Genomic DNA, 27,773 nt, shown 5'->3' on the forward strand with positions numbered 1-27,773 from the left:
CTATCCTGACTCCAAAATGTGGAAAGACCCTCCATTGATAATCAGGTCATCAGGTACAGTCTTCACACCTTCCGTCAGACTGAAAACTCACCTGTTTCGATTGCACTTCGCCGCATGAAAGAAAAATGGAAAGAAAACTGTTCTTTGTATGTTGCACTTATATTGGTTTGGCTTATTTGAAGCTATTGTTCTGCACTTAAAGGATTGTACCTATTTGAAGCTAATGTACTTGCAGGATTCTTGCTGTACGGAATTGTATTCTCATGATTGTTTGCGCTTTTGTAAGTCGCTTTAGACAAAAGCGTCAGCTAAATGAACTGTAATGTAATGTAATGTAATCATGGAGCAAGACAACGACCTAAAACACACTGCCAAAACAACCAAGGAGTTTATCAGGGGAAAGAAATGGAAACTGGCCAAAAATGGTTTTAAACTGGCCAAGTCAAGCTCCAGACTGAAACTCTAGTGATCATTGTACCTGCTAAAGAGGAGACTGAAGGGAGAAACCCCCCTAAACAAACAACTGAAAGAGGCTGCGGTGAAAGCCTGGAAAGGCATCACAAAAAAGGTTTGGGGATGTCAATGGGTCACAGGCTTGATGCAGTTATTGCAAGCAAAGGATTTGTAACTAAATATTAGGTCTCTGTTATACTTTTGTTCACCTAAAAATGTGGTGTTCCGTTAATTAACGATGCTATCTTCTAAGTTGTTTAACAGATCTAGATGTAAATATCTGAAAATAGAAGCTGAGAGATCTTTTGTTGTCAAACCCAATTGTTTTCAGTGTACAGCAAAAATAAAGAAATTGGCCTCGCTGTTCCACTAGGTTTGGAGGGGACTGTGTATATAGACATACATGCATACATATACATGTATTTACACGTTACATGATAATACCTTTTGTATGTATGTTTTCCTGTGCAGTGGTGGGAGAGCAGCAGAAGGAGCAGGAGAGGAGGAGGAGGAGAGAGCTGTACAAAGAGAAGAGGTTTTTCTGTGAGCTGTGTAACAAAGGTTTTCATCAGAAACACCAGCTGAGGAAACATGTGTCCTGTCATCTGAAGCCATTTCCCTGCAGCTCCTGCGATAAAGGTTTTTACAAGGCCAAGAGTCTGCAGAAACACGTGCTGAGCCACCAGCTGCGGGAGGCTCAGGAGAGCGACCCCGACAAACTGTTGCGCTGCGACCAGTGCAACAGGAAGTTCAGGCTGCTGCGGCAGCTACGCGTGCACCAGGTGTCTCATCGGCTGGACAAAGCGCCGCTGCAGTGCCATGTCTGCGAGCGCACCTTCACCTCGGCCGCCGCGCTGCGCTACCACGAGGTGTCACACGCCCAGGTCAAGCCCTTCATGTGCGACGTCTGTGGCAAAGGCTTCACCAGGAAGAAGAGCCTCCGCGAGCACCAGACGGTCCACACTGGCGCACGGCCGTACCCCTGCCCGTCCTGCGGGAAGAGCTTCTCCACCGCCAGCAACCTGCGCGTCCACAAGAGGTCACACTCCGAGGACCGACCGTACAAGTGCTGTGAGTGCGACAAGGCCTTCAAGTGCAAGATGGGGCTGCTGCAGCACCGCGTAGTGCACTCTGGGGAGAAACCCTTCGTGTGTCAGACCTGCGGCCTGAGCTTTGGCCTCAAGTACAACTTCCAGAGACACCTGCGACTGCACAACGGAGAGAAACCCTTCAGGTGTTTACATTATTACTGCAATAACTGACCTTCAGTATTTATATTATTATACATTAATAACAAACTTTCAGTATTTACATTATTATGCATTAATAACAAACCTTTAGTATTTATATTATTATACATAATTGATACCAGTATCTGCTTTCAAACTGAGCCACTTTCTATCTCTGAAGGAGGAAACACAATGTGATTTAATATTTTTGAATATTTTATATTTTGAAACTGAACTTTCTCTCGATGTTAATGGAGTTCATGCCTCCGAGCCGCTCCGAGAGTTAAAGTTAAACTTTTTTTGTCTTTTGCGTCAGCATTAAATCTTCATTAATCTGCATTCCTGCTCACAGACGGACTGAAATCAAGTTAGAGCGGTCGTCCATGACGCGGCGCTAACTTCCTGTTTGTCCTCTCAGGTGTGAGAAGTGTGGCGATGGCTTCTCGGGGACGTGGGCTCTGAAGACCCACATGCTGGTTCACGGCGTGGAGAAGCCCTTCATGTGCGACCTCTGCGGGAAGACATTCTTCTACAACTGCCAGCTGCAGAAGCACCAGCAGCTTGTCCACGACAACAAGGACCGCCAGAAGGCGGGTGGCGCGGCAGGGAGACGGCGGCCGGCCGGAGCGAAACCCTACAGCTGTAAGACCTGTCTGAAAAGCTTCAGCAGCGGCACCACACTGAGAACGCACGAGAAGAGCCACGCGGAGAACAAAGAGTTCAGCTGCGACACCTGCGGGAAGTCCTTCCACCTGCGGCACCTGTACCTGTACCACCTGAGGCAGCACAGTGGCGACCGGCCGCACGTCTGCGCCGTCTGCGAGAAAGGTTTCCTGCTCATGTCGCAGCTGAAGCAGCACGAGCTCCTCCACACCGGAGTCAAACCTCACCGCTGTGAACAGTGCAGCAAAGAGTTCAGGACGCCGCAGAACTACCACCGCCATCTGCTGGTGCACACCGGGGAGAAACCCTACGAGTGCGGCGTGTGCAGCAGGAAGTTCAGGCAGTCCAACCAGCTCAAGTCTCACATGCAGATCCACACGGGCGTGAAGCTGTACGCCTGCGAGCGCTGCGGCCAGGGCTTCTCCGACTCCCGGCAGCTGAAGAAGCACCGCTGCGGAGACGAGCTGCAGGCCGGCAGACGCAGGAAGCAGAAGGATGTGTTCTCGTGGAGTGACGGCTTCACGCACCAGTAGGGTTAGCCTAGCTTAGCATAAAGACTGGAACAGCTCCAAAGATCTCTGAAGAACACGTCTAAAATACTTTTCCTGGATTTCTTTCATTTTAATATTTAAAAACTAACATCTGTAAAAACTGTATGGCTGAAAAGCATATGATGAAATTCTAGTTTGTAGTATTTTATGAATGATCCAGTATTATTCTTATATTTTCATGTGAAGAAATTTAAAACTTTAAAACTTAAATCAGTTGTTGTGTTTGTTTTCTGCTGTCTGTGTCCAGTATTGTTATTGATAATATATACATCTGATAATAATAATACTAATATATACATCTGTTAATAATAATACTAATATATACATCTGTTAATACTAATATATACATCTGTATATATTGTATAATATATATATATATATATTAATACATATATATATAGATAGAGATATATAGAGATATATATAGAGACGGAGAGAGATAGAGAGAACAGACAGAGAGAGAGAGAGAGAGAGAGAGAGGGGAGAGAGAGAGAGAGACGGAGAGAGAGAGAGAGAGAGAGAGAGAGAGAGAGAGAGATAGGGAGGAGGGAGAGAGAGAGACGGATATATATATATATATATATATAATTATGAAAGATACGCTGTATATATATATATAGATATCTACGTATATATATACGTATATATATATAAGTATATATATATATACGTATATATATATATACGTATATATATATACACCAATATATATATATATACACACATATATATATGTATATATACATATACACATATATATATACGTATATATACATATGTATATATATATGTATGTATATATATATATATACATATACACATATATATATACGTATATATATACGTATGTATATATACATACGTATATATCTATGATGGAGGCAGAGCTGGAAGCTGATGGGGGATCATCGTCAATTTCCCTGATGGAAGTCACTGAGGTAGTCAAACAACTCCACAGTGGCAAAGTCGCAGGGGTTGATGAGATCCGTCCAGAAATGCTGAAGGCTTTGGGTGTTGAGGGGTTGTCTTGGTTGACACGCCTCGTCAACATTGCGTGTAAGTCTGGGACAGTGCCTAGGGGTTGGCAGACCGGGGTGGTGGTTCCCCTATTTAAAAAGGGGAATCAGAGAGTGTGTGCCAACTACAGGGGTATCACACTTCTCAGCCTCCCTGGTAAAGTCTACTCCAAGGTACTGGAAAGGAGGGTTCGGCCGGTAGTCGAACCTCTGATTGAAGAGGAACAATGCGGATTCCGTCCTGGTCGTGGAACAACAGACCAACTCTTTACTCTTGCAAGGATCCTGGAGGGGGCCTGGGAGTACGCCCATCCGGTCTACATGTGTTTTGTGGATCTGGAGAAGGCGTATGACCGGGTCCCCCGGGTGATACTGTGGGAGGTGCTGCGGGAGTATGGGGTGAGGGGGTCACTTTTGAGGGCCATCCAATCCCTGTACGCCCAAAGCGAGAGTTGTGTCCAGATACTCGGCAGTAAGTCGGACTCGTTTCCAGTGAAGGTTGGCCTCCGCCAGGGCTGTGCTTTATCACCAATCCTGTTCGTGATTTTCATGGATAGGATATCGAGACGTAGTCGTGGAGGAGAGGGGTTGCAGTTCGGTGACCTGAGGATCTCATCGCTGCTCTTTGCAGATGATGTGCTCCTTATGGCATCATCGGTCTGTGACCTTCAACAGTCACTGGATCGGTTCGCAGCCGAGTGTGCAGCGGTTGGGATGAGGATAAGCACCTCTAAATCTGAGGCCATGGCTCTCAGCAGGAAACCGGTGGATTGCCTACTCCGGGTAGGGAATGAGCCATTACCCCAAGTGAAGGAGTTCAAGTATCTCAGGGTCTTGTTCGCGAGTGAGAGGACGATGGAGCGAGAGATTGGCCGGAGAATCGGAGCAGCGGGGGCGGTATTACAGTCAATTTTCACGCACCGTTGTTTACGAAAAGAGAGCTGAGCCAGAAGGCAAAGCTCTCAATATACCGGTCGATCTTCGTTCCTACCCTCACCTATGGTCATGAAGGCTGGGTCATGACCAAAAGAACGAGATCACGGGTACAAGCGGCCGAAATGGGTTTTCTCAGACGGGTGGCTGGCGTCTCCCTTAGAGATAGGGTGAGAAGCCCAGCCATCCGTGAGAGACTCGGAGTAGAGCCGCTGCTCCTTTACGTTGAAAGGAGCCAGTTGAGGTGGTCCGGACATCTAGTAAGGATGCCACCTGGGCGCCTCCCTATGGAGGTGTTCCAGGCACGTCCTGCTGGGAGGAGACCCCGGGGAAGACCCAGGACTCCGTGGAGAGATTATATCTCCTCACTGGCCTGGGAACGCCTCAGGATCCCCCATTCGGAGCTGGAGGATGTGGCCCGGAGAAGGGAAGATTGGGGTTCCTTACTGGAGCTGCTGCCCCCGCGACCCGACCCCGGTTTAAGCGGTAGACGATGGATGTATGTATACGTATACTGTCTCAGAAAATTTGAATATTGTGATAAAGTTCTTTATTTTCTGTAATGCAATTTAAAAAAAAAAAAAAAATGTCATGCATTCTGGATTCATTACAAATCAACTGAAATATTGCAAGCCTTTTATTATTTTAATATTGCTGATTATGGCTTACAGCTTAAGAAAACTCAAAAATCCTATCTAAAAAAATTAGAATAGTTCCTCAGACCAAGTAAAAAAAAAAGATTTATAACAGCAAAACAAAATCAACATTTGAAAATGTCCATTAATGCACTCAGTACTTGGTTGGGAATCCTTTTGCACGGATTACTGCATCAATGCGGCGTGGCATGGAGGCAATCAGCCTGTGGCATTGCTGAGGTGTTATGGATGCCCAGGATGCTTCAATAGCGGCCTTTAGCTCATTAGCATTGTTGGGTCTGGTGTCTTTCAGCTTCTTCTTCACAATACCCCACATATTCTCTATGGGGTTCAGGTCAGGGGAATTGGCAGGCCAATCGAGGACAGTAATGCCATGGTCAGTACACCAGTTACTGGTGGTTTTGGCACTGTGGGCAGGTGCCAGATCATGCTGGAAAATGAATTCCTCATCTCCATAGAGCTTTTCAGCAGACGGAAGCATGTAGTGCTCTAAAATCTCTTGGTACACAGCTGCATTTACTCTGGGCTTGATGAAACACAGTGGACCAACACCAGCAGCTGACATGGCTCCCCAAACCATCGCTGACTGTGGGAACTTCACACTGGATTTCAAGCAACTTGGATTTTGCTCCTCTCCAGCCTTTCTCCAGACTCTGGCGCCTTGACTTCCAAATGAAATACAAAACTTGCTTTCGTCTGAAAAGAGGACTTTGGACCACTCTGCAACTGTCCAGTGCTTCTTTTCCATAGCCCAAGTCAGACGCTTCTTCCGTTGTCTTGAGTTCAGAAGTGGCTTGACCATGGGAATACGGCTATTGTAGCCCATTTCCCGGACACGTCTGTGAACAGTGGCTTTTGATACCTGGACTCCAGCTTCAGTCCACTGTCTTTGAAGCTCCCCCAAATTCTGGAAGCGACTCTTCTTCACAATGCTGTTAAGGCTGCGGTCATCTCTTTTGGTTGTGCAGCGTTTCCTGCCACATTTCCCCCTTCCAACAGACTTTTTGTGGATGTGCTTTGAAACTGCACTCTGTGAACAGCTTGCTCTTTGAGAAATTTCTTTTTGTGTCTTACCCTCCTGATGGAGGGTGTCAATGATGGTCCTCTGGACAGCAGTCAGATCAGCAGTCTTCCCCATACTTGTGATTTAGTTTACTGAACCAAGCTGAGTGTTTTTCAAGGCTCAGGAAACCCTTGCAGGTGTTTCGAGTTAATTAGACGATTCAAGTGATTCGTTGAACACCCTACTAGTATACTTTTTCATGATATTCTAATATTTAGAGATAGGATATTTGAGTTTTCTTAAGCTGTATGCCATAATCAGCAATATTAAAATAATAAAAGGCTTGCAATATTTCAGTTGATTTGTAATGAATCCAGAATGTATGACATTTTTGTTTTTTTAATTGCATTACAGAAAATAAAGAACTTTATCACAATATTCTAATTTTCTGAGACAGTCCTGTATGTATGTATATATATGTATGTGTATATATGTATGTATATGTATGTGTCTATATATATGTGTATAGGTATATATATGTGTATATGTATATATATATGTATATGCATATATATATATATATATGTATGTATATGCATATATATATATATATATATGTATATATATATATATGTATATATTTAACAAACTGGGGTTTGTTTATGAAACAAGCTTTAAACCTAGATTTTGCCAAAAGAATCTGGACTCACGGAGACGTCTGTGTTTTAAACGTTAATAGGTCAATAAAGAGGCTGACGCTGTAAACGTAAAAAGTACGAAGACCACCAAGAATGGGTAGGAAAGGGAGTAAACCAGTTCAAAGGCCACAGGCGCCCATTGTTGATCTCATGCTTTCAAAATATGGCTCTGATAGTTTAAAACATTTACAAGAACGGTGTGAAGAATGTGATTTCAGTAGGGTCGTTAAGTACGGCACAGATAGGGAAACTAGGCATGATTTTCAATGCTATTTTATACAATTATAATTCTGCTATTTCATGCTATTTTTAATGCTACTTCACACTCATGTACATTAACACTTGATTATTGTACTGTAAATGCTCTTATTCTGTCTAATCATGTACTAATTTTTATGTTTTTGCTGTGAAGCACTTTGGACTGCAATTCTTGTATGAAAAGTGCTTATTATTATTATCTATAAATATATGATATATTATATACATATTTAAATCATTTAAATATATGATTTATGATATAAATATGATATATCATATGCATATAATATATATAAATATATGATATAAATATATGATATATTATATAGATATATATATTATATGCATATAATATATCATATTTATATCATATTTATATATATTATATATAAATATATGATATATTAAAGCAGGATGTGTACTTTAATGCAGGATGTGTACTTTAATGCAGGATGTGTACTTTGTTGCAGGATGTGTACTTTAATGCATGATGTGTACATTAATGCAGGATGTGTACATTAATGCAGGATGTGTACTTTGTTGCAGGATGTGTACTTTAATGCAGGATGTGTACTTTAATGCAGGATGTGTACTTTAATGCAGGATGTGTACTTTGTTGCAGGATGTGTACTTTAATGCATGATGTGTACATTATTACAGGATGTGTACTTTAATGCAGGATGTGTACTTTAATGCATGGGACACTCCTGTCTCTCCCCAGCAGCCAGCGTCCTAACCACACACCACCACCGCCCGACTCAGGCCGGGAGCCCGCCGGCCGCAAGCTAACTCCCCCCCCCCTCCGCCGAGCGAGAGAGAAAATCAGCCACAACCATCCGGTTACCCGGCCTGTGGATCACCTTGAAGTTGCAACGCCAGATACCAACGGGTGTACTTTAGTGCAGGGTGTGTACATTAGTACAGGAAGTGTACATTAGTACCTGATGTGTACTTTAGTGCAGGGTGTGTACATTAGTACAGGAAGTGTACTTTAGAACAGGATGTGTACTTTAGTGCAGGGTGTGTACATTAGAACAGGATGTGTACTTTAGCGCAGGATGTGTACTTTAATGCAGGATGTGTACATTAATACATGTGTACTTTAGTGCAGGATGTGTACTTTAATGCAGGATGTGTACATTAATACATGATGTGTACTTTAGTGCAGGATGTGTACTTTAATGCAGGATGTGTACATTAATACATGATGTGTACTTTAGTGCGGGATGTGTACTTTAATGCAGGATGTGTACTTTAGAACAGGATGTGTACTTTAGTGCAAGATGTGTACATTAGTACATGATGTGTACTTTAATGCAGGATGTGTACATTAGTACAGGAAGTGTACTGTAATATTTTTTAAATAGCATTTTATATTTAATTTACGACTGTCCTGGAAAGCAGCACACAGTCTGCGCAGGCGCACTGTGTCAACAGTTGATTCACGCGGGTGATTATCATGGTTGTTACTTTTGACGGTATTACTGAGTCTCCGGTGAAGCTCCGGTCAGTCTCCGGTCAGTCTCCGGTGAAGCTCCGGTCAGTCTCCGGTCAGTCTCCCGTCAGTCTCCGGTGAAGCTCTGGTCAGTCTCCGGTGAAGCTCTGTGAGGCTCCAAACGGTATTTGCAGTTTAACTATTAGCGCTTAGCTCTTAGCTGGAGCAGTGAAGTGCTAACTGTTAGCCGCTAACACACAAACACATCGGCCTGCTGCGGTTTGAGGTTAGCTCTGAGGTTAGCCGGGGAGCTAACTTTAACTTCATCATCAAGTATCACAGATCCAGGTGAGCAGAGCTCAGGTGTGTGCGCATGTTATAGTCACAGCATTAGAAGTTCATATTTATTGTCACTTCAGGTGAGTCTCGTACGAAGCTAACTAGCTGCTAACATTATCTCAAACTTCTGCTGCTGTGATTTAACATCGATTTAAAACTCGTTTGTTTCTGCTCAGTGTTTTTACTTGAACAGTTTGTCTGACATGTTTGTGACGGATTACACTCTGAGTTATTTATTGATACATCTGTTCTCATCATTAGGGAGGACGTCAGCTATCGTTAATAATAATAATACAAATAATAAACTTTATTTATAAAGTGCCTTTCATGGCTAAAGGAAATCTCAAGGTGCTACAGAATACAAGACAACAACAACACATGGTTTTAAGAAAAGCCTTTTTTTTTTAAAGAAAGGTTTTTAGGCTCTTCTTGAAGAACGTTATGATGTTATCACTATTTATTCCTTAAATATGGCTAATGGTTCCTCTTAATAAATGAACAACGTATTAGTATTCTGGTTAGTAGTATTAGTATCAGTAATATTCTGGTTAGCGGTATTAGTATCAGTAATATTCTGATTGGCAGTAGTAGTAGTATTCTGGTTAGCAGTATTAGTATCAGTAATATTCTGGTTAGCGGTATTAGTAGCAGAATCAGTAGTAGTATTATGGTTAGCAGTAGTAGTAGTAGTATTCTGGTTAGCAGTATTAGTATCAGTAGTATTCTGGTTAGCGGTATTAGTAGCAGAATCAGTAGTAGTATTCTGGTTAGCAGTAGTAGTAGTAGTAGTAGTAGTAGTATTCTGGTTAGCAGTATTAGTATCAGTAGTATTCTGGTTAGCGGTATTAGTAGCAGAATCAGTAGTAGTATTATGGTTGGCAGTAGTAGTAGTAGTAGTATTCTGGTTAGCAGTATTAGTATCAGCAGTATTCTGGTTAGCGGTATTAGTAGCAGAATCAGTAGTAGTATTATGGTTAGCAGTAGTAGTAGTAGTATTCTGGTTAGCAGTATTAGTATCAGCAGTATTCTGGTTAGCGGTATTAGTAGCAGAATCAGTAGTAGTATTATGGTTAGCAGTAGTAGTAGTAGTATTCTGGTTAGCAGTATTAGTATCAGCAGTATTCTGGTTAGCGGTATTAGTAGCAGAATCAGTAGTAGTATTCTGGTTAGCAGTAGTAGTAGTAGTATTCTGGTTAGCAGTATTAGTATCAGTAGTATTCTGGTTAGCGGTATTAGTAGCAGAATCAGTAGTAGTATTCTGGTTAGCAGTAGTAGTAGTAGTATTCTGGTTAGCAGTATTAGTATCAGTAGTATTCTGGTTAGCGGTATTAGTAGCAGAATCAGTAGTAGTATTCTGGTTAGCAGTAGTAGTAGTATTCTGGTTAGCAGTATTAGTATCAGTAGTATTCTGGTTAGCGGTATTAGAAGCAGTAGCAGTAGTATTCTGGTTAGCAGTATTATTAATAATAATAATAATAATAATAATAAATTGAATTTATATAGCGCTTTTCAAGACCTCAAAGCCGCTTTACAATAGTAGGGGAGGTGGGGGGAGGGGTTAGGACGAGAGAAGAAAAAAATATATACGGTTAACGGGTTAAATGATAGTTAAGAAGAGGTGCGTCTTGATGCGGGACTGAAATATGGAGAGGGACTGAGAGTCACGGATGTCTTGGTGGAGGGAGTTCCAGAGCCTGGGTGCTGCCCTGGAGAAGGCTCTGTCTCCAAAGCTGCACAGGTTGGATTTGGAGGTGGAAAGGAGACCAGCAGAGGTGGATCTGAGGGACCCCATGGTTGGTATGGGGAGATGAGGTCAGTGAGATAGGAGGGGGCTAGGTGGTGGAGGGCTTTGTAAGTGAGGACCAGGAGTTTGTAGTTGATTTGGAGGGAAACAGGTAGCCAGTGGAGTTCTTTGAGGACTGGGGTGATGTGGTGCCAAGATTTGGTGTGTGTGAGGAGTCGGGCGGCGGAGTTCTGGACCAGTTGGAGTCTGTTGTTGGAGCTTGCGGTGATGCCATATAGTAGGGAGTTACAGTAGTCAAGGCGGGGAGAAATGAAGGCGTGAGTCAGTCTTTCAGCTGCTGGACGGGTGAGCGACGGTTTGATTTTTACAATATTGCAGAGGTGGAAAAAGGAAGTTTTGACAATATGGGGCTCAAGGGAGAGGGTGGAGTCAAAGATCACGCCATGGTTGCGTCCCTGAGGGGAGGGGGAAACAGTGGTGCCGTCAATGGTGAGTGTCAGGTTGGAGGTTTTGCTGAGTGTGGATTTGGAGCTGATGAGAAGGAGTTCAGTTTTGTTGCTGTTAAGTTTGAGGAAGTTGTGTTGCATCCAGTCCTTTATGGCTGTGAGTCATGATTCGATGTGGGAGAGGAGTGGGTTATGGGGTGATTTGGTGCTGAGGTAGATCTGAGTGTCGTCAGCATAGCAGTGGAAGTCCAGGTTGAAGTGGCGGAGTATAGATAGATAGATACTTTATTCATCCCGAGGGAAATGTATGCATCCAGTAGCTTGAAGACATTATACATTATATAATTATTTAACATTACACATATCCCCCCCCCCCCCTCCCTCCATTAAAAAGTAAGTACAATTTAAAAAGAATAAGCGATAAAGGCTGTAAATCAGGGGTGTCAAACATACGGCCCGCCAGAGGGTCCAATCCGGCCCGCGGGATGATTTTGAAAAGTATAAAGATTACAGAGAAGACATTAACTGCAATTTTTCAATGAAAGTAACTGTTATTTCAAATGTGTCCACTGGGGGTCGCACACAACACTGTCAAGCAAGCAAACTGTTGATGCTGGAGCTGCCGGTGAAGAACTTCTGGAGCTGGCGGGTTCTGTCAACATTACACTCTGTGGCACCGTCATTACACAAAATAGGAGAAAAGTGGACACGGAATGAAGAGTTTTCCAAGAAAAATTGACCGTTTCCCATTTATTCACAGAGGTGAGTGTGAAGCTGTGTGCTCGTTGTGTTCGCGGCAGGTTTCAGTGCTCAAAGAATATAATATTCGGCGCCACTATGAGACTCATCATGGCGAAAAATACAACAGCTTGCAAGGACAACTGAGAAGAGAGAAGATACATGAATTGTTAGCGGGTCTGAAGAAGCAGCAGTCTGTTGTTACCCGTAGACGAGATATCGGCGATGCAGCAGTGAAAGCTACCTTATTGCTAGTGAAATAGCATTAGCATCAAAGCCAGACTGTGAGGGTGAGTTTGTGAAAACATGCATGCTGAAGGCTGCAGAATTCGTGTGCCCTGAGAAGCGACAGGCTTTTGCCAACATTAGCCTGACGAGAAACACTGGCAGATAGGATTTCAGATGTTTCTGCAGAGTTAAACAGCCAGATGAAGCACAAAGTCAAGTCATTTGTTGCATTTTCGGTTGATGAGAGCACGGACATTTTGGATGTTGCTCAACTGGCCACATTCATTCGTGGTGTTGATGAGACTTTGACCGTCACTGAGGAGTTCCTTGAGTTGGTGCCTATGACGGACACCACAACAGCAAATGACATTTTCAACGCTCTCGTTGGCGCACTGGACCGGGTCGGAGTGGACTGGGCCCGTGCTGTTAGCGTGGCTACAGATGGCGCGCCATCAATGATCGGGGAAAAAGCAGGTGTTGTGACAAAATTCAGGGAGAAAGTACAGGCTGCAAATGGAGGACATGGTTTTTGGACATTTCACTGTATTTTGCACCAGGAAGCATTGTGTTGCAGGTCGCTAAAAATGGATCACGTCATGGCAGTGGTTTTCCGAACTGCTAATTTCATCCGAGCCAGAGGTCTGAGTCACCGTCAGTGTGACTGCCTCCTCAGTGATGAAGACGTTACCTATAGCCTGCCATACTACACTTATTGCAAATGCTGCTTCAGACACTTTTGTACCAAGAACAATATATTTCTGTGAAAATGAATACTTACTTTGGAAATATTTTAAGACATTGAACATTGTGACATAATGTCAGTCAGCAGCTGCAGTACAAAGAGCCACAACTTTTATGTATTTTTTATGTATACATTTTATACATTTACAAGGCAGGTGGATAACTTAACCTTCTTCCTTAATAGTTCCCACTTTAGTTTGTGTGCTGTGGTGTCAGTTCAGGTGATCAGGATTACTACACAGATGTGGAAATGAATGTACATTTAAAAATGATTTCTATAGCTTGACGAGTTGTTTTGATCATAATGTTTTGTAAAAATATAGTTAATTAAATGTGAATATTTTCAGAATGTACTTGTACGTTTTTGTACTAAAACAAAGGGGAACATTTGGAGTTATTTACAGGTTATTATGGTATGATTTTACTGGTCCGGCCCACTTTAGATCAAATTGGGCTGCATGTGGCCCCTGAACTAAAATGAGTTTGACACCCCTGCTGTACATTATAAATACAAAAGTAAAAATACAGACTGTAAATAATTACAAAAGTAATTTTGCAACATTGAGAACTGTTTTTGTTTTATGGTTTGTATGAAATGTTTAAAATGTTGGAATCCCCCGGCCATCACTGGAGGAGTTGTACAGTCTTATGGCCAGGGGGACAAAATAGTTATTGAGCCTGTCTGTGGAGCGGGACAGTAGTCTGCCGCTGAACACGCTCCTCTGCCTGGTGAATGTGCTGTGCAGAGGGTGGTGGACGTTGTCCAGGATGGATAACAGTTTGTCAAGGGTGCTTCTCTCTGCTACCAGGGAGTCCAGCTCTGTGCCCACTACAGAGCCAGCCCTCCTCACCAGTCTGTCCAGCCGCCCAGCGTCCCTCTTCTTGCTGCTTCCTCCCCAATACACCACAGCATAGAAGAGAGCACTGGCCACCACAGACTGGTAGAACATCAACAGCAGATTGTTGCATATTTTGAAGGACCCCAGCCTTCTCAGAAAGTACAGACGACTCTGCCCTTTCTTATGAAGAGTGTTCATGTTTGCAGTGACCGAGGGGGAGGATGTAGATTGTGAAGAGAAGGGGGCCGAGTACTGAACCTTGGGTGACTGGCGCTGTGGCAAAGGAGTGTTCAAGGAAGATTAGGATATTGAGGGAACCGGTATCAGCAGAGGTGAGGAGGTCGTTGAGGACTTTGAGTAGTGCCGTTTCTGTGATGTGGAGGGGTTCAAAAAGGTGATTGGCATGGAGGTGGGAATGGAGTTGTTTGGCAACAATGTGTTCCAATGTTTTTGACAGGAAAGGGAGGTTTGAGATTGGGCAGTAGTTGTTGAGGGAGGAGGGATCCAGACTGGGTTTTTTGAGGATTGGGGTGATCGCTGCAGTTTTTAAGGCTGAGGGGACAGTTCCATGGGACAGCAAGGAGTTGAAGAGGTGAGTGAGGTAGGGGCATAGGACAGGGAGGCAGGACTTCAGTAGTGGAGTTGGAAGAGGGTCAAGGGAGCAGGTTGTGGGTTTGGAGGAGCTGATCAGTTGGAGGAGCTCAGGAGGGGTAACCAGGTTGAACTGGGAGAGGCGGCAGTGGGGAGGGGGGGATTAGGAGGTCCAGGGAGATTGGGTGAAAAGGCACAGTGGTGGAAGCTGGGGTAGGCGCTTCTAGGTGGGGTACAGGGGAAAGTGAGCTATTAATGTTGTTGATTTTGTCTGTGAAAAACTGGAGGAATGAGTCGCACAAAGCAGGAGGCGATGTAGTGAAGCTGTTGGCACGGGGCTGGAGGAGGTTTTTGACTGTGGAGAAGCGGGTTCTGGGGTTCTGGGGCAGTATCAGTTGTAGTATTCTGGTTAGCAGTATTGGTAGTAGTATTCTTTTACATTATATTTAATTTTGCTGACGCTTTTGTCCAAAACGACAATAAGTATAAACATTCATGAAGATACAACTCCGAACAATAAGAACCCTGCAAGAACTTAAGCTTCAAACAGCTGAAATCATTTTAAGTGCAACATACAGAAATAAGAATTTTTTATATATATATATATATATATATATATATATATATAATTTAATTAATTAATTAGCCAAGGTGCTGTCGAAACAGGTAGGTTTTCAGTGTCAATGGGGATTCTTGTTAGTAGTATAAGTAGCAGTATTCTGGTATTTTATCAAATCTTTTGTTATAAATTAAACTCCCCAGCTGAACGACAAGTGCATTAATCAATTATTCGATTGACAGAAAATGAAAGTGAAACTATTTAAACAATTTGCTGCTTTTCTTTTGAATAATGTAAATGTTATTACTGTTATTGTATTAGAGATGATGAAGGAAAGTGGAGAAGACTTTTAAAATGCTCAGTGTGTTCCTCCTCCAGGCTGCTCTCCTGACTGAGCAGAGCTGGAAACTAGAAGAAGAAGAAAGATGGCCCCGGTGTCAGACAGAGGCGGGGTGGTGGGCAGAGGGGCGGAGCTTTCTCTGGACGACTGCCGCTGTCCTGTGTGTCTGGAGATCTTTATGGAGCCGGTGACACTGCCCTGCACACACACCTTCTGCAAGGTAACACACACACACACACACACCTTTTGCAAAGTAACCAGGGGCAACCAAACCCCTAAATCTGGTGTCCGTAATACCAGAGCATATTTTTGGTGCCCCAATGTAAACCTGTGTAAATAGGGACGTCACGAAAACCGATACTTCGTTACCAAGTCAGTGCCGGGAGTGTTTCCTCATGTTAAGAGTTATTTTCTGTGTGTTGTCAGGAGTGTTTCCTGGAGTCGGTGGATAAAACCACGCTGTGCTGCCCGCTCTGCCGGAAGAGAGTTTCCACCTGGGCTCGGCTGCACAGCAGGAAGAACACGCTGGTGGATCAGAAGCTGTGGACGCAGCTTCAGACCTGCTTCCCTCTGCAGTGTCAGCGCCGCCTCAACGGGCAGGATGCCGTCGCCGAGGACGACCCGGGAGGTACCAACACAGTCAACATCCCATCATTTTAATTATGTAATTGATCCGCAGGTGTGGCGTGTTGATAAATCGGTTTATTGATCAAGTGAATGAAGAACTTCATATGAAACAAGATAAAACCTGCTGATTAATTCAGTAAAACTCATAATCTGTTATTTTCACGTGATAAAGCAGCGGTGCATCATGGGAGTTCTTCTTCCGTTAGGATTCCTTCAGTGTTCCTGGTTCAGCAGCAGAATCCTCCACAGAGGTCTCCTCCTCTCTGATTAAAAGGTTAACCCTTTAACACCTAAGCCTAAAAAGCCTCAACATTTTCGCCTGGACTTTTTAGCTTATTTTGACTAAAAAGGTCAGAAAATGTCCTGTGAGTAAGTGCTTTTGCCCATTTTCCAACAATACCTGGAATTTTCCATATCTGGCAGTCATTTACAATTTATTGTATGTTATGAGAGTGTAATAACAGTTTAAAGTGAAGAGAAACACAAAAGCGGAATTTGAGTTTAGTGGTTTAGTGAACAAAAAACACTGCAGTTGTACATGAATAAGAGATTTAATATGTTACATTTGAAGTTTGAAATGTATACAACTATTTCCAGTAAAGGTTTTGAGTCTTTTACTCTTACATCTGCAAAAACAGGCCATAAAATGGAAAATATGTCCAGGCGTTTTTCCCCACACAGGGTAATTCTCTCCTCACTTATTTTCCCTTCACATGCATAGGTCTTGGTGGTACTGCCAGTGACTGTTCCTGTTGCTCCTGTTTTCTCTGGGTCACTCATATGAAGATTAGATCAAATGGCCATGAACTGTCCTGTACAGTCTGGGGACATGACAGTGGCAGGGAATGACACATGGAAAATGGTTTGCTTACACCATAAGTTGCTCATCTTTCTGCAGGTCCAAAACTGACATGTACAGCAACATGCCTGTGGACTTCTTCATTTCTTCTGGAGTTATTTCAGTCCAGATGAACTTTCTCCCTCTCTCCAGGCTTTTGGCTGCATTCTTGTGTATTCAGAGAGGAGTTTGAAAACTGCAGCATCAAAGTGGGAATAAATGTCACCTGGTCTTGGGTTTCCCATATCGAGAGGGGGTTGGACACCTGGGGTCCATCATCGGGCTCTGCCTCAGTCTGCCATCTTGTGGTGTGATGTGGTGAGGGGCTTCTGTGTCTGACAGCATCACCAGATCATCCAGCATCCCCACAGCTTCATCTACAGGCCTGAATGTGATCTCTGGTGACACCTCGTGATTTCTGGTGACACCTCCTCCTCTCCAGCTCCAGCCTGCACACAGCCTCTGCTAGGACGCAGGCTACTTGAAGAAGATGCGCACATTTACGCATATAAAGTACAATTACACACCTAGTACAACCTTACAGACTTGGTACACTGTTCTAAACAAGTCACCACGCAATACAGTGTTTCCCCTAGGTTTACTGCTATGGAGGGGCGCTCACTGTGCGTGGGGAGATTGCGTGCGCGCGCATTGCGAGGTTTCTATTTAGTTCTCCCCTCCTTTCTTCCGGTGTGTGTGTGTGTGTGTCAGCTGCGAAGCCCTACCCTTATCAAAACGAAGGAGAGAATGTGAATGCGCAAAGTAGACAGTGCAAACTGAAAAGTGCACATAAATTAGATCAATAGCATCAGTGTTTAGTTTATTTAATGAAAGAGCACCTGTCAATGTGAAAAGTGACTTGTGAATTAAAAAAAGAATATTTTTTTTTTTAATTCGAGAAAGAAAAAAAACCACCTTGAATTTCAGGCAAGACAATGGTAGGGGAAACACTGCAATAATACAAGTGTTGATTTACATACCGTCTTGCTTCCATTTTAATTAAATCCGCTGTTTTCCGGCTCTATATCTCCGCGGTGTTGTCTGTGTCTCTCCGGCGCTCTGTGTGTATTCGCTCAGAACAAAGGCGCTGTTTCGCAAGTAAGTGACAAGTGAAACAGTGAAGTTACCGTAATGAGTCGATATATGCTGTAAAGTGCAGAGTCTCAGCTTTCAGAAACCGAGGACTAAATCTCTCTCTGTCTCTCTGTCTGTGTAGTCTCAGGTTTTTTTCCCAGAGTCAGTCAGCCTGGAGAGCTCAAGCAGGAATATGAGGATCAGGTCACCAAAGTAAGTTTATTCTCTTCATATTAATAATTATAGGTCAGTGTTGCTACTTGTTGAGATACACACATTTCCATCAGGACATGTTAAAGGGACAGTTGGTGCTTCATAAAAGTCTCCACCTACTAATGAACTCCGCACTTTGTACGGGTTAGAAGTGTTGATTTAATGTAAACATGACACATTTAAAAACATGTTTTTAAATGTTGTCAGCTAACGGAGGAGAAACGCGTGCTGGACGAGGAGGAGCGGAGAGCCAGTGAAGAGTTCATCCAGAGGCTGCTGCAGGAGGAGCAGGAGCTGCTGCAGGAGGAGAGCAGCAGGAGGGAGGACGACGAGAGGGTGGCCCACCTGCTCAGCAGCCAGTTGGTGAGGCTGTTAATGTGGTGTATCATGTATTAACTGAGTGTTAATGTGGTCTATCATTGAAGCTGCAGATCTGCCCTATCCAAGGCAAACCTGAGCCAGCCCTAACTATAAGCTTTATCAGAGAGGAAAGTCTTTAGCCTGCTCTGACATGTGGAGAGGGTGTCTGCCTCCAGAACAAACTGGGAGCTGGTTCCCCAGAAGAGGAGCTTGATAGCTGAAGGCTCTGGCTCCCATTGTACTTTTAGAGACTGTAGGAGCCACGAGGAATAATGCATTCTGGGAGTGTAGTGCTCTAGTAGGGTAATAGGGTACTATCTGCTCTTTAATATGAGATGGCTTCTGACCAATAAGGGCTTTAAGCTTGTACACTGGATCCAGTGAACCAGACATCCACCCAACTCTACAGTGGAGTTTTAACCTCCACATCTCGTCCTCTTCGTCCTGTAGAACTCTGCTCCCATCTCTCAGGAGAACGTTGGTCCTGCTGAAGTCACTCCGGTGAAGAAGAAGAAGAAGAAAGAGGTCAGCGGTGGACAGATGGAGAGGTAAGTCAACTTGTTGTTTCAGGTAACAATGAAGTGATGAACTGGGAACCTTGAAAACCAGTAAGCAGGTCCATGAGTTTAGAGGAGCTTATCAAACACTGTCACGTTTAAATACCGATCAGAGTCCGATCATACGGACTCTTCTCTTCAACACTGGGAAAATTTGAAGGCGGCAGATGATGATGATGATGATGATGATGTTGTTGATGATGTGATTTGTGGTCTTGTGTGTCTGTTTCAGGTTCTTGTGTCCTCAAGCATCTAATAGCAGCTCATCAGACCGCAGCTTTATGTCCAACAAGGTAAACCTGTTGTAGTCTGTTAGAACTGATATTATCGGTATTTTCACGATACTTAAGTCACGACACAAGTATTTAAAAGCTCTGTCAGACACTGAGCCATGCCGCCATCCCCTGGTGATCTCAAGTAACGACGATTAGACGATCGAAAAATAGAAACTATTGCCCAACTCTAGCGTGAGCAGTGTAAAAATATTTGGGGTACAGACGTCAAAGAGGATTGACTTCAATGTTGAACCGTGAAAGATGTTTTGATGTCGTAGACCTAAAACTACTTACAGAATCGTATCACTTCCTGTTGCAGGAGAACATCCTCTCTAAGGAGACGCTGCAGGCGGAGGATTTCTACAGCTCCTCTGTGGAGGATCAGCTCCAGAGTCGCCTGCCTGCCGATGCAGGACCTTCATCATCCAAAAGGAAGAGCTCAGAGACAACAGAGGACAAGGAGGTGACTGCCCCTAAGCGAGGCTGTCACTCTTTGTCCACCTCAGCGAGCCTCCCCTCCAGGGAGGAGGAGGAGCAGCTGCTGAGCAGAAAGCAGCAGGAGGAGGAGGACTGGCGGCTGGCTCAGCTCCTGCAGAAGGAGCTGGATCAAGAGGAGCGGCAGAGAGCCACCGACCGACGCAAAGGATCCTCCGACCCCTACCTGCTGCGCCAGAACAGCAGGGGCAGCGCCAACACCCCCGGCAGAAAGACTTCCACCTCCTCCTCCGCCCCCCCCGGCAGAAAGACTTCCACCTCCTCCTCCGCCCCCCCCGGCAGAAAGAATTCCACCTCCTCCAGCCCCCCCGGCAGAAAGACTTCCTCCTCCACCCCCCCTGGCAGAGGCAGCAAACAGGCCACCCTAACTGAGATGTTCAGCCTGAGCAGCTGAGACATCTGGAGCCTCAGAGATCGAGAAGCGAAAACACATTTGATTTGAAAGTTTCTAATTTTGTAAATTTGGTTTAAATAAAATCTCTACTGCCATCAGACTTTATGGAGAATCATCAGAAGAGTTTGTTTTGTTTGTTTTTTTACAGTTTTAGCAGCTCAACACCCTGAAGATGAAAGTCTCAGGTGAAACTGCAGTTACAGAAAAATAATCTGCAACTATTTAGAACATTGATTAATCTTTAAAGTAAAGTAAGTCTTTCAATGCTGTTTTATATTAAAGTGAATATCATTGGACATTTAAAGACGTCAGCTTGGACTCTGATGGACATTTCTCACATTTTATAGACCAATCCATTAATTTGGAGAATAATGTACAGATTTCTGGATAGAGAATGTTTAGTTGCAGCTCTAGTCTCAGGTCTGGCTGGTAGTGTTGGAGATGACTTCATGATATCAGCCGGTTACAGCGCGGCAGACTTAATGAATCATAGTGGACGACATGCGACCTCCCGACAGAAACACGAGCATTTCCGTTATTTTTGCCTTCCACTCTGTCCTTAGACCCTCGCACCGCTCAAAGAATACCTTCCTAAAAGAAACCCCTTTTTCTTCTCTTCCTCTCTCCTCCCCTCCCTCTCTTCTTCTCCCTCTCTATCTGTATGCATTTATGTAAATGTATGTTACTAACTCATCATCCGGGGCATCATCCCCGGAGTGTCTGTCTCTCATGTGGCAGGTTGCCACTGATAAAGTTTACGTCAGGATCATGAATCGTGGCTGCGCCTGCTGCCCTGGTCCTACTGGACACCGGGAAGCCTTTTTGACATTTTCCTGGATTCATCCAAACTTTCTCTTTTTCAACACAACATAATTTCTGTCAAATGTTGTATTTGTACTATGTTGTTTATCCTGTACACACGACATCTATTGCACGTCTGTCCGTCCTGGGAGAGGGATCCCTCCTCAGTTGCTCTCCCTGAGGTTTCTTCCATTTTTCCCGCTTTAATTATGGGGTTTCTTTTAGGAAGTTTTTCCTTGTGCGATGCGATGATCTGAGGACAGAGGGTGTGAGGACAGAGGGTGTTGTATCCTGTACAGTCTGTAAACACTGAGACAAATGTATAATTTGTGATATTTGGCTATATAAATAAATTTGATTTGATTTGATATGTGTGTATATATATGTATATACAGTATACATAACTGATACTGATAATTAGTAAACATTAACTAACACGACATTCACACTAACATAAGTATATATGTATTACTGCTTCTGAAGTCAGCTGTTGATGAGTTTTTGTGACTCAGAGGATTTAAAATAACACGCTGAGCTGAAAATAGAAAAACATGAAGTTCACTCAGAGAGAAAAACAAAAATATAATTTAACTTCTCTAACGTGACCGATGTGCATACAGCCTTTTATTTTAGTCACTTATTACATTATTTAACTTTTAGATTATGTGCAGTTATTACCAAATTAGTCACAATGATATGTATATTACATTATGTTATTACATGATCTGTTTTTATACCGTTCTAATTACATTAGTCACACTTTTTAGGTTAACTGCAGTCTTTATGACATCTTTGTGGTTTTGTTTGCATCTTTTTCTGCAATAAAGAAAAGATGCTTCCTGTTTCCATGAGCGTGCGTGTCTTCACGTGTCTGCAAATATAAAAGCTTGTTCCTCAGTCCGACTGAGCTGGACCATAACATATTTGCACCTTATTATATTTACTTTTTATTATATTTACACTTTACTATCAGCGGCAGATTTTCAGGTGAGTAGACTCATGTTTTTATTACATCTTTCTAAGAACATATTGTTCACAATGAAATGTGTACCATATAACACTGCGGTAGCAAAAAGATTGAACTGTTTATTAAACAATCAATGTCGACAAAAGGAAAATAATTACATTTCTTAATATTATACTTAAACATTTATATCTTAATATTATATTTAAACATTTATATCTTAATATTATACTTAGACATTTATATCTTAATATTATACTTAAACATTTATATCTTAATATTATACTTAAACATTTATATCTTAATATTATACTTAAACATTTATATCTTAATATTATACTTAAACATTTATATCTTAATATTATACTTAAACATTTATATCTTAATATTATATTTAAGCATTTATATCTTAATATTATACTTAAACATTTATATCTTAATATTATACTTAAACATTTATATCTTAATATTATACTTAAACATTTATATCTTAATATTATACTTAAACATTTATATCTTAATATTATACTTAAACATTTATATCTTAATATTATACTTAAACATTTATATCTTAATATTATACTTAAACATTTATATCTTAATATTATACTTAAACATTTATATCTTAATATACTTAAACATTTATATCTTAATATTATACTTAAACATTTATATCTTAATATTATACTTAAACATTTATATCTTAATATTATACTTAAACATTTATATCTTAATATTATACTTAAACATTTATATCTTAATACAGAAAATATTTGTTTACAGATTTATACTTAACATCATGATTTAAATAGCCGTGCACTTTATTAGAGCTTAAATATATTGAATACATTTTAATTTAATTTAAGAGCAGCAGATATAGAAATACTTTAATTTAAAACTTTAAACTGTTAAGCAGTGTTTTCTGATAGAAAATGAATTTATGTCTCGGTTTCTGATTTTCTTTCAGTATATCTGGTTAAAAACGACATTATTATTATTGTTGTTGTTTGGCATGATGTGACCCATTTTTACAATAGTTGGTCCACCCTGCATCAACTTATGAACCATGTGACAGAGTGTTGGAGAGTTACTTACAAAATGTAATGTATTACTACTTTTATTTAAGAGTAACTAGTTACTTTACAATATCTGGTTGTGTGGAGTAATGCTTTCACATTGCTTACATAGAATAAATAAATTAACTAGAGCATAGGTCTTCAACAGGGGGTCCGCGACCCCCAGGGTACTGCAGGGGGGTCGCGAAATTGTTTGTAGTTAAAGTAAAATTAAAATAAAGTTTTCTTTTTCTTTTTGCAATTATTTTTTTTTGCTTTGCCATTCACATTGCCTCATCCGCTGTACTTCGCGAAGGGCGGCGACACACGCCTACAGTCAGAGACAGAGTGGAGGAAAGGAGAGGGGTGAACTAAAAAGTGGGCCGGACCAGTAAAATCACAGCATAATAACCTATAAATAACCACAACTCCACATTCTTCCCTTCGTTTTAGTGCAAAAAAGTACAAATACATTCTGAAAATTTTCAAATTTTATCTTTTTACAAAACATTATGAACAACCTGAAATGTCTTATGAAAACAAAGTGCAATTTCAATAATATTGTGCCTCAGTTTATAATTTAAACATGTGCATTACAATGTACAGGTCACGGTGTGTCTACAAAGGCACAAAACATTTCGCCACGGGTATCTGGAACAGTATTTTACTTTTTAGTATACAACTTTTTACACTTTGCAAAGTCATCCCGCGGGCCGAATTGGACCCTCTGGTGGGCCGGTTTTGGCCCCCGGGCCGCATGTTTGACACACCTGCAGTAGGGGATCCCTGCACCACGCTACACCAGTTTGGGGGTCCTTGGCCCAAAAAACGTTGAAGACCCCTGAACTAGAGCAACCTCATGACACAAAGTAAACTTTATTTACACACAACTTTATGTTATCTGCTGTTGAAAACACAATTTGAACTTTAATTAATTCAAAACACTCATCTGTGTTTAATATCTACGCCAACCTTCACGCATGTCACAATGAGCAACCACGGGCGCACACTGAGTCACGACCCGCTGCCGCAGCTCTCAAAACAATGATTGATCATCTCTGTGTGTGTGTGTGTGTGTGTGTGTGTGTGTGTGACAGATGTGTGTGTCGAGGTGTCTGCGGTGCGTCTCCGTCTCTCTAGTTCCCATGGCGATCGTCTGCATGCTGTCCAACATCCTGCTGCTGCTTCCTGAGCTAAAGATCCACTTCCTGTTGGAGGGTCATGTGACCAGAGAGGCCACCTGGGCCCCGGGCCTGTGGGGGTCCGGCTTCCTGGTGAGTGTGTGCAAAGTGTAAGCTTTGTGTTGAGTTGCCTCAGCAAACTTCTCTGTGATGCAGTGTATACGTCTAGGGCTTTTATAGTGAAAGGCAAGAAGGGAGGAAGTGAGGCTGTTATGATAATGTGGGAGCATCTTGGTGCTCGTTCATATTGTTATTTAGGTTCCACTTGTGATCCGATCATTTTAAAACCAAGTGTAAACAGTGTTTTACAGCAGCCGTCACAGCCGCACTACACGTGAGACAGTAGCACAACAGACACACACTCACACTAAGGCAGAACTACACACTGTCCCACCCTACGGGGCAAACAAAACTCTCCCCCACCACAGAAGACTCTTTAAAACAATAAGTCACAAGATTCATTAACAGAGAGACAAACAGCCCCAGATGATTTTATATCGTGTTTTATTACCTCATAAAGGTTTGAGGATCAGTATGTGTATAGGAGACTGGCCCGGTTCGCTCCCACCCCCCTCGTCTGTCGGGCCTTTATTGTGAAGTCTGAAGGCGACAGAAGTTACTAACTTTAATATGTGTTTTGTTTTAAGATCTAATCATTTGTAGTTCCTCACCTGCAGCTCAGATGAGGCTTCACATTGTTCTCTGTGTGGCGGTAACACACAGGAAAGCCTAGAAAACGACTTTACAAATGTTTTAGTATCAGTAATAATCAGTTTTAATGTCGCTCTGGTGTCAGGTGCTGCTGGCGGCCCGAGCGTTCCTGCGGAGCAGCAGAACTTCAGGCTGCTGTGCTTTCAGGCGTCAGGTGAGCTCAAAGTTTCTGAGAATGACGGAAAGAAGAACATTTGGAACAAAGCTACAAAGATTTCTTATTATTTTGTTGTAAAAGCCTTTAGTAAGAATGAACTGCTGATCATATTGTGCGAAAAGGTCCAGTCAAAGGGTGATGGCGGGTCAGGATTATATGGTATGAAATAACACGGTATTTGCATTTGACCCTCGTTTCCAGAGCTAGAAAATAATGACTTTTTATGGTTTTACTCGCAGCCAATCACTGCATGTGTTCTTGTTTTTAATGAACCGTGTGATTGGTTCAATACTAGCGCCGTGTTACAGATGTTTCTCTGTATACAGATGTTGGTGCAGGTGTTGCAGATGTTTCTCTGTATACAGATGTTGGTGCAGGTGTTACATATGTTTATCTGTATATAGATGTTAGTGCAGGTGTTGCAGATGTTTCTCTGTATACAGATGTTGGTGCAGGTGTTGCAGATGTTTCTCTGTATACAGATGTTGGTGCAGGTGTTATATATGTTTCTCTGTATACAGATGTTGGTGCAGGTGTTGCAGATGTTTCTCTGTATATAGATGTTGGTGCAGGTGTTGCAGATGTTTCTCTGTATACAGATGTTGGTGCAGGTGTTGCAGATGTTTCTCTGTATACAGATGTTGGTGCAGGTGTTACAGATGTTTATCTGTATATAGATGTTAGTGCAGGTGTTGCAGATGTTTCTCTGTATACAGATGTTGGTGCAGGTGTTGCAGATGTTTCTCTGTATACAGATGTTGGTGCAGGTGTTGCAGATGTTTCTCTGTATACAGATGTTGGTGCAGGTGTTGCAGATGTTTCTCTGTATATAGATGTTAGTACAGGTGTTGCAGATGTTGGTGCAGGTGCTACAGATGTTTCTCTGTATATAGATGTTGGTGCATCTGTTACAGAAGTTGTTGCAGGTGTTACAGATGTTTATCTGTATGCAGATGTTACATATGTTTCTCTGTATGCAGATGTTGTTGCAGGTGTTACAGATGTGTATCTGTATGCAGATGTTGGTGCAGGTGTTACAGATGTTGGTGCAGGTGTTGCAGATGTTGGTGCAGGTGTTACAGATATTTCTCTGTATATAGATGTTGGTGCAGGTGTTACAGATGTTTCTCTGTATATAGATGTTGGTGCAGGTGTTGCAGATGTTTCTCTGTATATAGATGTTGGTGCAGGTGTTGCAGATGTTTCTCTATATACAGAGGTTGGTGCAGGTGTTACAGATGTTTATCTGTATATATTTGTTGGTGCAGGTGTTACAGATGTTTCTCTGTATACAGATGTTGGTGCAGGTGTTGCAGATGTTTCTCTGTATACAGATGTTGGTGCAGGTGTTACATGTTTCTCTGTATACAGATGTTGGTGCAGGTGTTGCAGATGTTTCTCTGTATGCAGATGTTGGTGCAGGTGTTACAGATGTTGGTGCAGGTGTTACAGATGTTTATCTGTATATATTTGTTGGTGCATGTGTTACATGTTTCTCTGTATACAGATGTTGTGCAGGTGTTACAGATGTTTCTCTGTATACAGATGTTGGTGCATGTGTTGCAGATGTTTCTCTATATACTGATGTTGTGCAGGTGTTACAGATGTTTCTCTGTATACAGATGTTGGTGCAGGTGGTGTATTCCTGTGTGTGTCTGCTAGCTGCTGGTTTCTGCTGTCTCGTCAGTGCTACAGCTCTCTCTCAGGGTCCTCTCTGTCTCTACAACACCACCTCCACTCTGACCTGGGGGGTCCCACTGCAACCCCTCCCAGACCGGTGAGACACACATACACACACACATGGTTTTTTGAGCTCAAAGTTCTAATTAATTCAACTTTGACCACGGTTGCCGCTGCCAACGAGCTAAAAGCACTATGTCATGTAGCTCTACCTCGTGGTAGAGGAGCACATTTATTTTGAAGGCAGATTAAATCAGTTTTCATTGTTTTCACACAAAATGCATTCAATGACCACATTTTCCAAAATGCATCCGCTATGTGTCAGCCATGCAGGCTACCTGTACAACAGAACTCTGTGGTCTGCAGTGTGTCTGCAGCCCCGGGCTGTTGTTCAGTGGAACGTGGTGCTGTTCAGTGTGATGGGGGTGGCCAGTGGGCTGCAGAGCCTCCTCTGTGGGGCCAACATCCTGAACGCTGTGCTGGGGCTGATCCTGGGTCAGGGCTGCTGCCACAACAAGGTCTGAGCTCCGACATTATTATTTATATCAAGTTATTACACTTATGCTATCTTTGGGAGGCCAGTTTTTAAATGACATTCTCTAAAGAGAGTATGTGTGTGTGTTTGTGTGGGTGTGTGTGTGTGTGTGTGTGTGTGTGTGTGTGTGTGTGTGTTACAGGTCAGTCCAGTTGAAGTCTGACCATCTGTGACTGAAACTCTTCAAAAGTCATGAAAACTTTTATTTTGGCGGGTTCCTCATTTTTAGGTCCAAGTTGTAAAACAAAAAAGCACTAATGCACTTTAGATTATAAAAAAGATAAATGATTTAAAAACAATTTGACATTATTTCTGCACAAATGAATTATATTATATGGTAAATTTTGCTTGTTAATATTTGTATTTATTTTTAAATCTTTGATGTTTCATTTTTAT

General features: G+C 42.4%; 3 protein-coding genes across 4 annotated transcripts; all 3 read left to right on the top strand.

Moving 5' to 3' along the window:
- The first annotated feature begins 215 nt into the window (after positions 1-215).
- On the top strand, positions 216-3,106 carry LOC115005138 (zinc finger protein 501-like). Its single transcript, XM_029426950.1, has 2 exons — positions 216-1,687; positions 2,101-3,106. Exons 1-2 carry the CDS (start codon positions 888-890, stop codon positions 2,876-2,878), a joined length of 1,578 nt encoding a protein of 525 aa, XP_029282810.1. The 5' UTR covers positions 216-887; the 3' UTR covers positions 2,879-3,106.
- A 5,766-nt stretch (positions 3,107-8,872) lies between these two features.
- On the top strand, positions 8,873-20,414 carry rnf168 (ring finger protein 168). 2 transcript variants are annotated; one of them, XM_029426957.1, is made up of 8 exons: positions 8,873-9,243; positions 15,499-15,680; positions 15,887-16,088; positions 18,142-18,212; positions 18,420-18,575; positions 19,023-19,120; positions 19,362-19,422; positions 19,724-20,414. In XM_029426957.1, the coding sequence occupies exons 2-8, from the start codon at positions 15,546-15,548 to the stop codon at positions 20,291-20,293; spliced, it is 1,293 nt and encodes a 430-aa protein (XP_029282817.1). In that variant the 5' UTR covers positions 8,873-9,243; positions 15,499-15,545; the 3' UTR covers positions 20,294-20,414. The 2 variants fall into 2 exon arrangements, with proteins under 2 accessions (XP_029282817.1, XP_029282818.1); XM_029426958.1 differs by lacking the exon at positions 8,873-9,243 and adding an exon at positions 9,290-9,314.
- Positions 20,415-24,210: 3,796 nt separating this feature from the next.
- On the top strand, positions 24,211-27,366 carry LOC115005139 (transmembrane 4 L6 family member 5). Its single transcript, XM_029426951.1, has 4 exons — positions 24,211-24,387; positions 25,091-25,159; positions 26,785-26,939; positions 27,168-27,366. Exons 1-4 carry the CDS (start codon positions 24,211-24,213, stop codon positions 27,364-27,366), a joined length of 600 nt encoding a protein of 199 aa, XP_029282811.1.
- Positions 27,367-27,773: the final 407 nt, after the last annotated feature.

The sequence above is a fragment of the Cottoperca gobio genome, unplaced genomic scaffold, assembly GCF_900634415.1.
Source record: "Cottoperca gobio unplaced genomic scaffold, fCotGob3.1 fCotGob3_267arrow_ctg1, whole genome shotgun sequence".
In the NCBI taxonomy this organism is placed as follows: domain Eukaryota; kingdom Metazoa; phylum Chordata; class Actinopteri; order Perciformes; family Bovichtidae; genus Cottoperca; species Cottoperca gobio.

Bases quoted from the DNA above. Each gene is read 5' to 3' on its own strand.
- LOC115005138 (XM_029426950.1), top strand. From the start codon at position 888: ATGATAATACCTTTTGTATGTATGTTTTCCTGTGCAGTGGTGGGAGAG. The intron at 1,688-2,100 runs GTGTTTACATTA...TTGTCCTCTCAG, and splicing joins AACGGAGAGAAACCCTTCAG to GTGTGAGAAGTGTGGCGATG.
- rnf168 (XM_029426957.1), top strand. From the start codon at position 15,546: ATGGCCCCGGTGTCAGACAGAGGCGGGGTGGTGGGCAGAGGGGCGGAG. The intron at 18,576-19,022 runs GTGAGGCTGTTA...TTCGTCCTGTAG, and splicing joins ACCTGCTCAGCAGCCAGTTG to AACTCTGCTCCCATCTCTCA. The intron at 19,423-19,723 runs GTAAACCTGTTG...TTCCTGTTGCAG, and splicing joins GCAGCTTTATGTCCAACAAG to GAGAACATCCTCTCTAAGGA.
- LOC115005139 (XM_029426951.1), top strand. From the start codon at position 24,211: ATGTGTGTGTCGAGGTGTCTGCGGTGCGTCTCCGTCTCTCTAGTTCCC. The intron at 24,388-25,090 runs GTGAGTGTGTGC...CTCTGGTGTCAG, and splicing joins TGTGGGGGTCCGGCTTCCTG to GTGCTGCTGGCGGCCCGAGC. The intron at 25,160-26,784 runs GTGAGCTCAAAG...CTCTGTATACAG, and splicing joins GCTGTGCTTTCAGGCGTCAG to ATGTTGGTGCAGGTGGTGTA.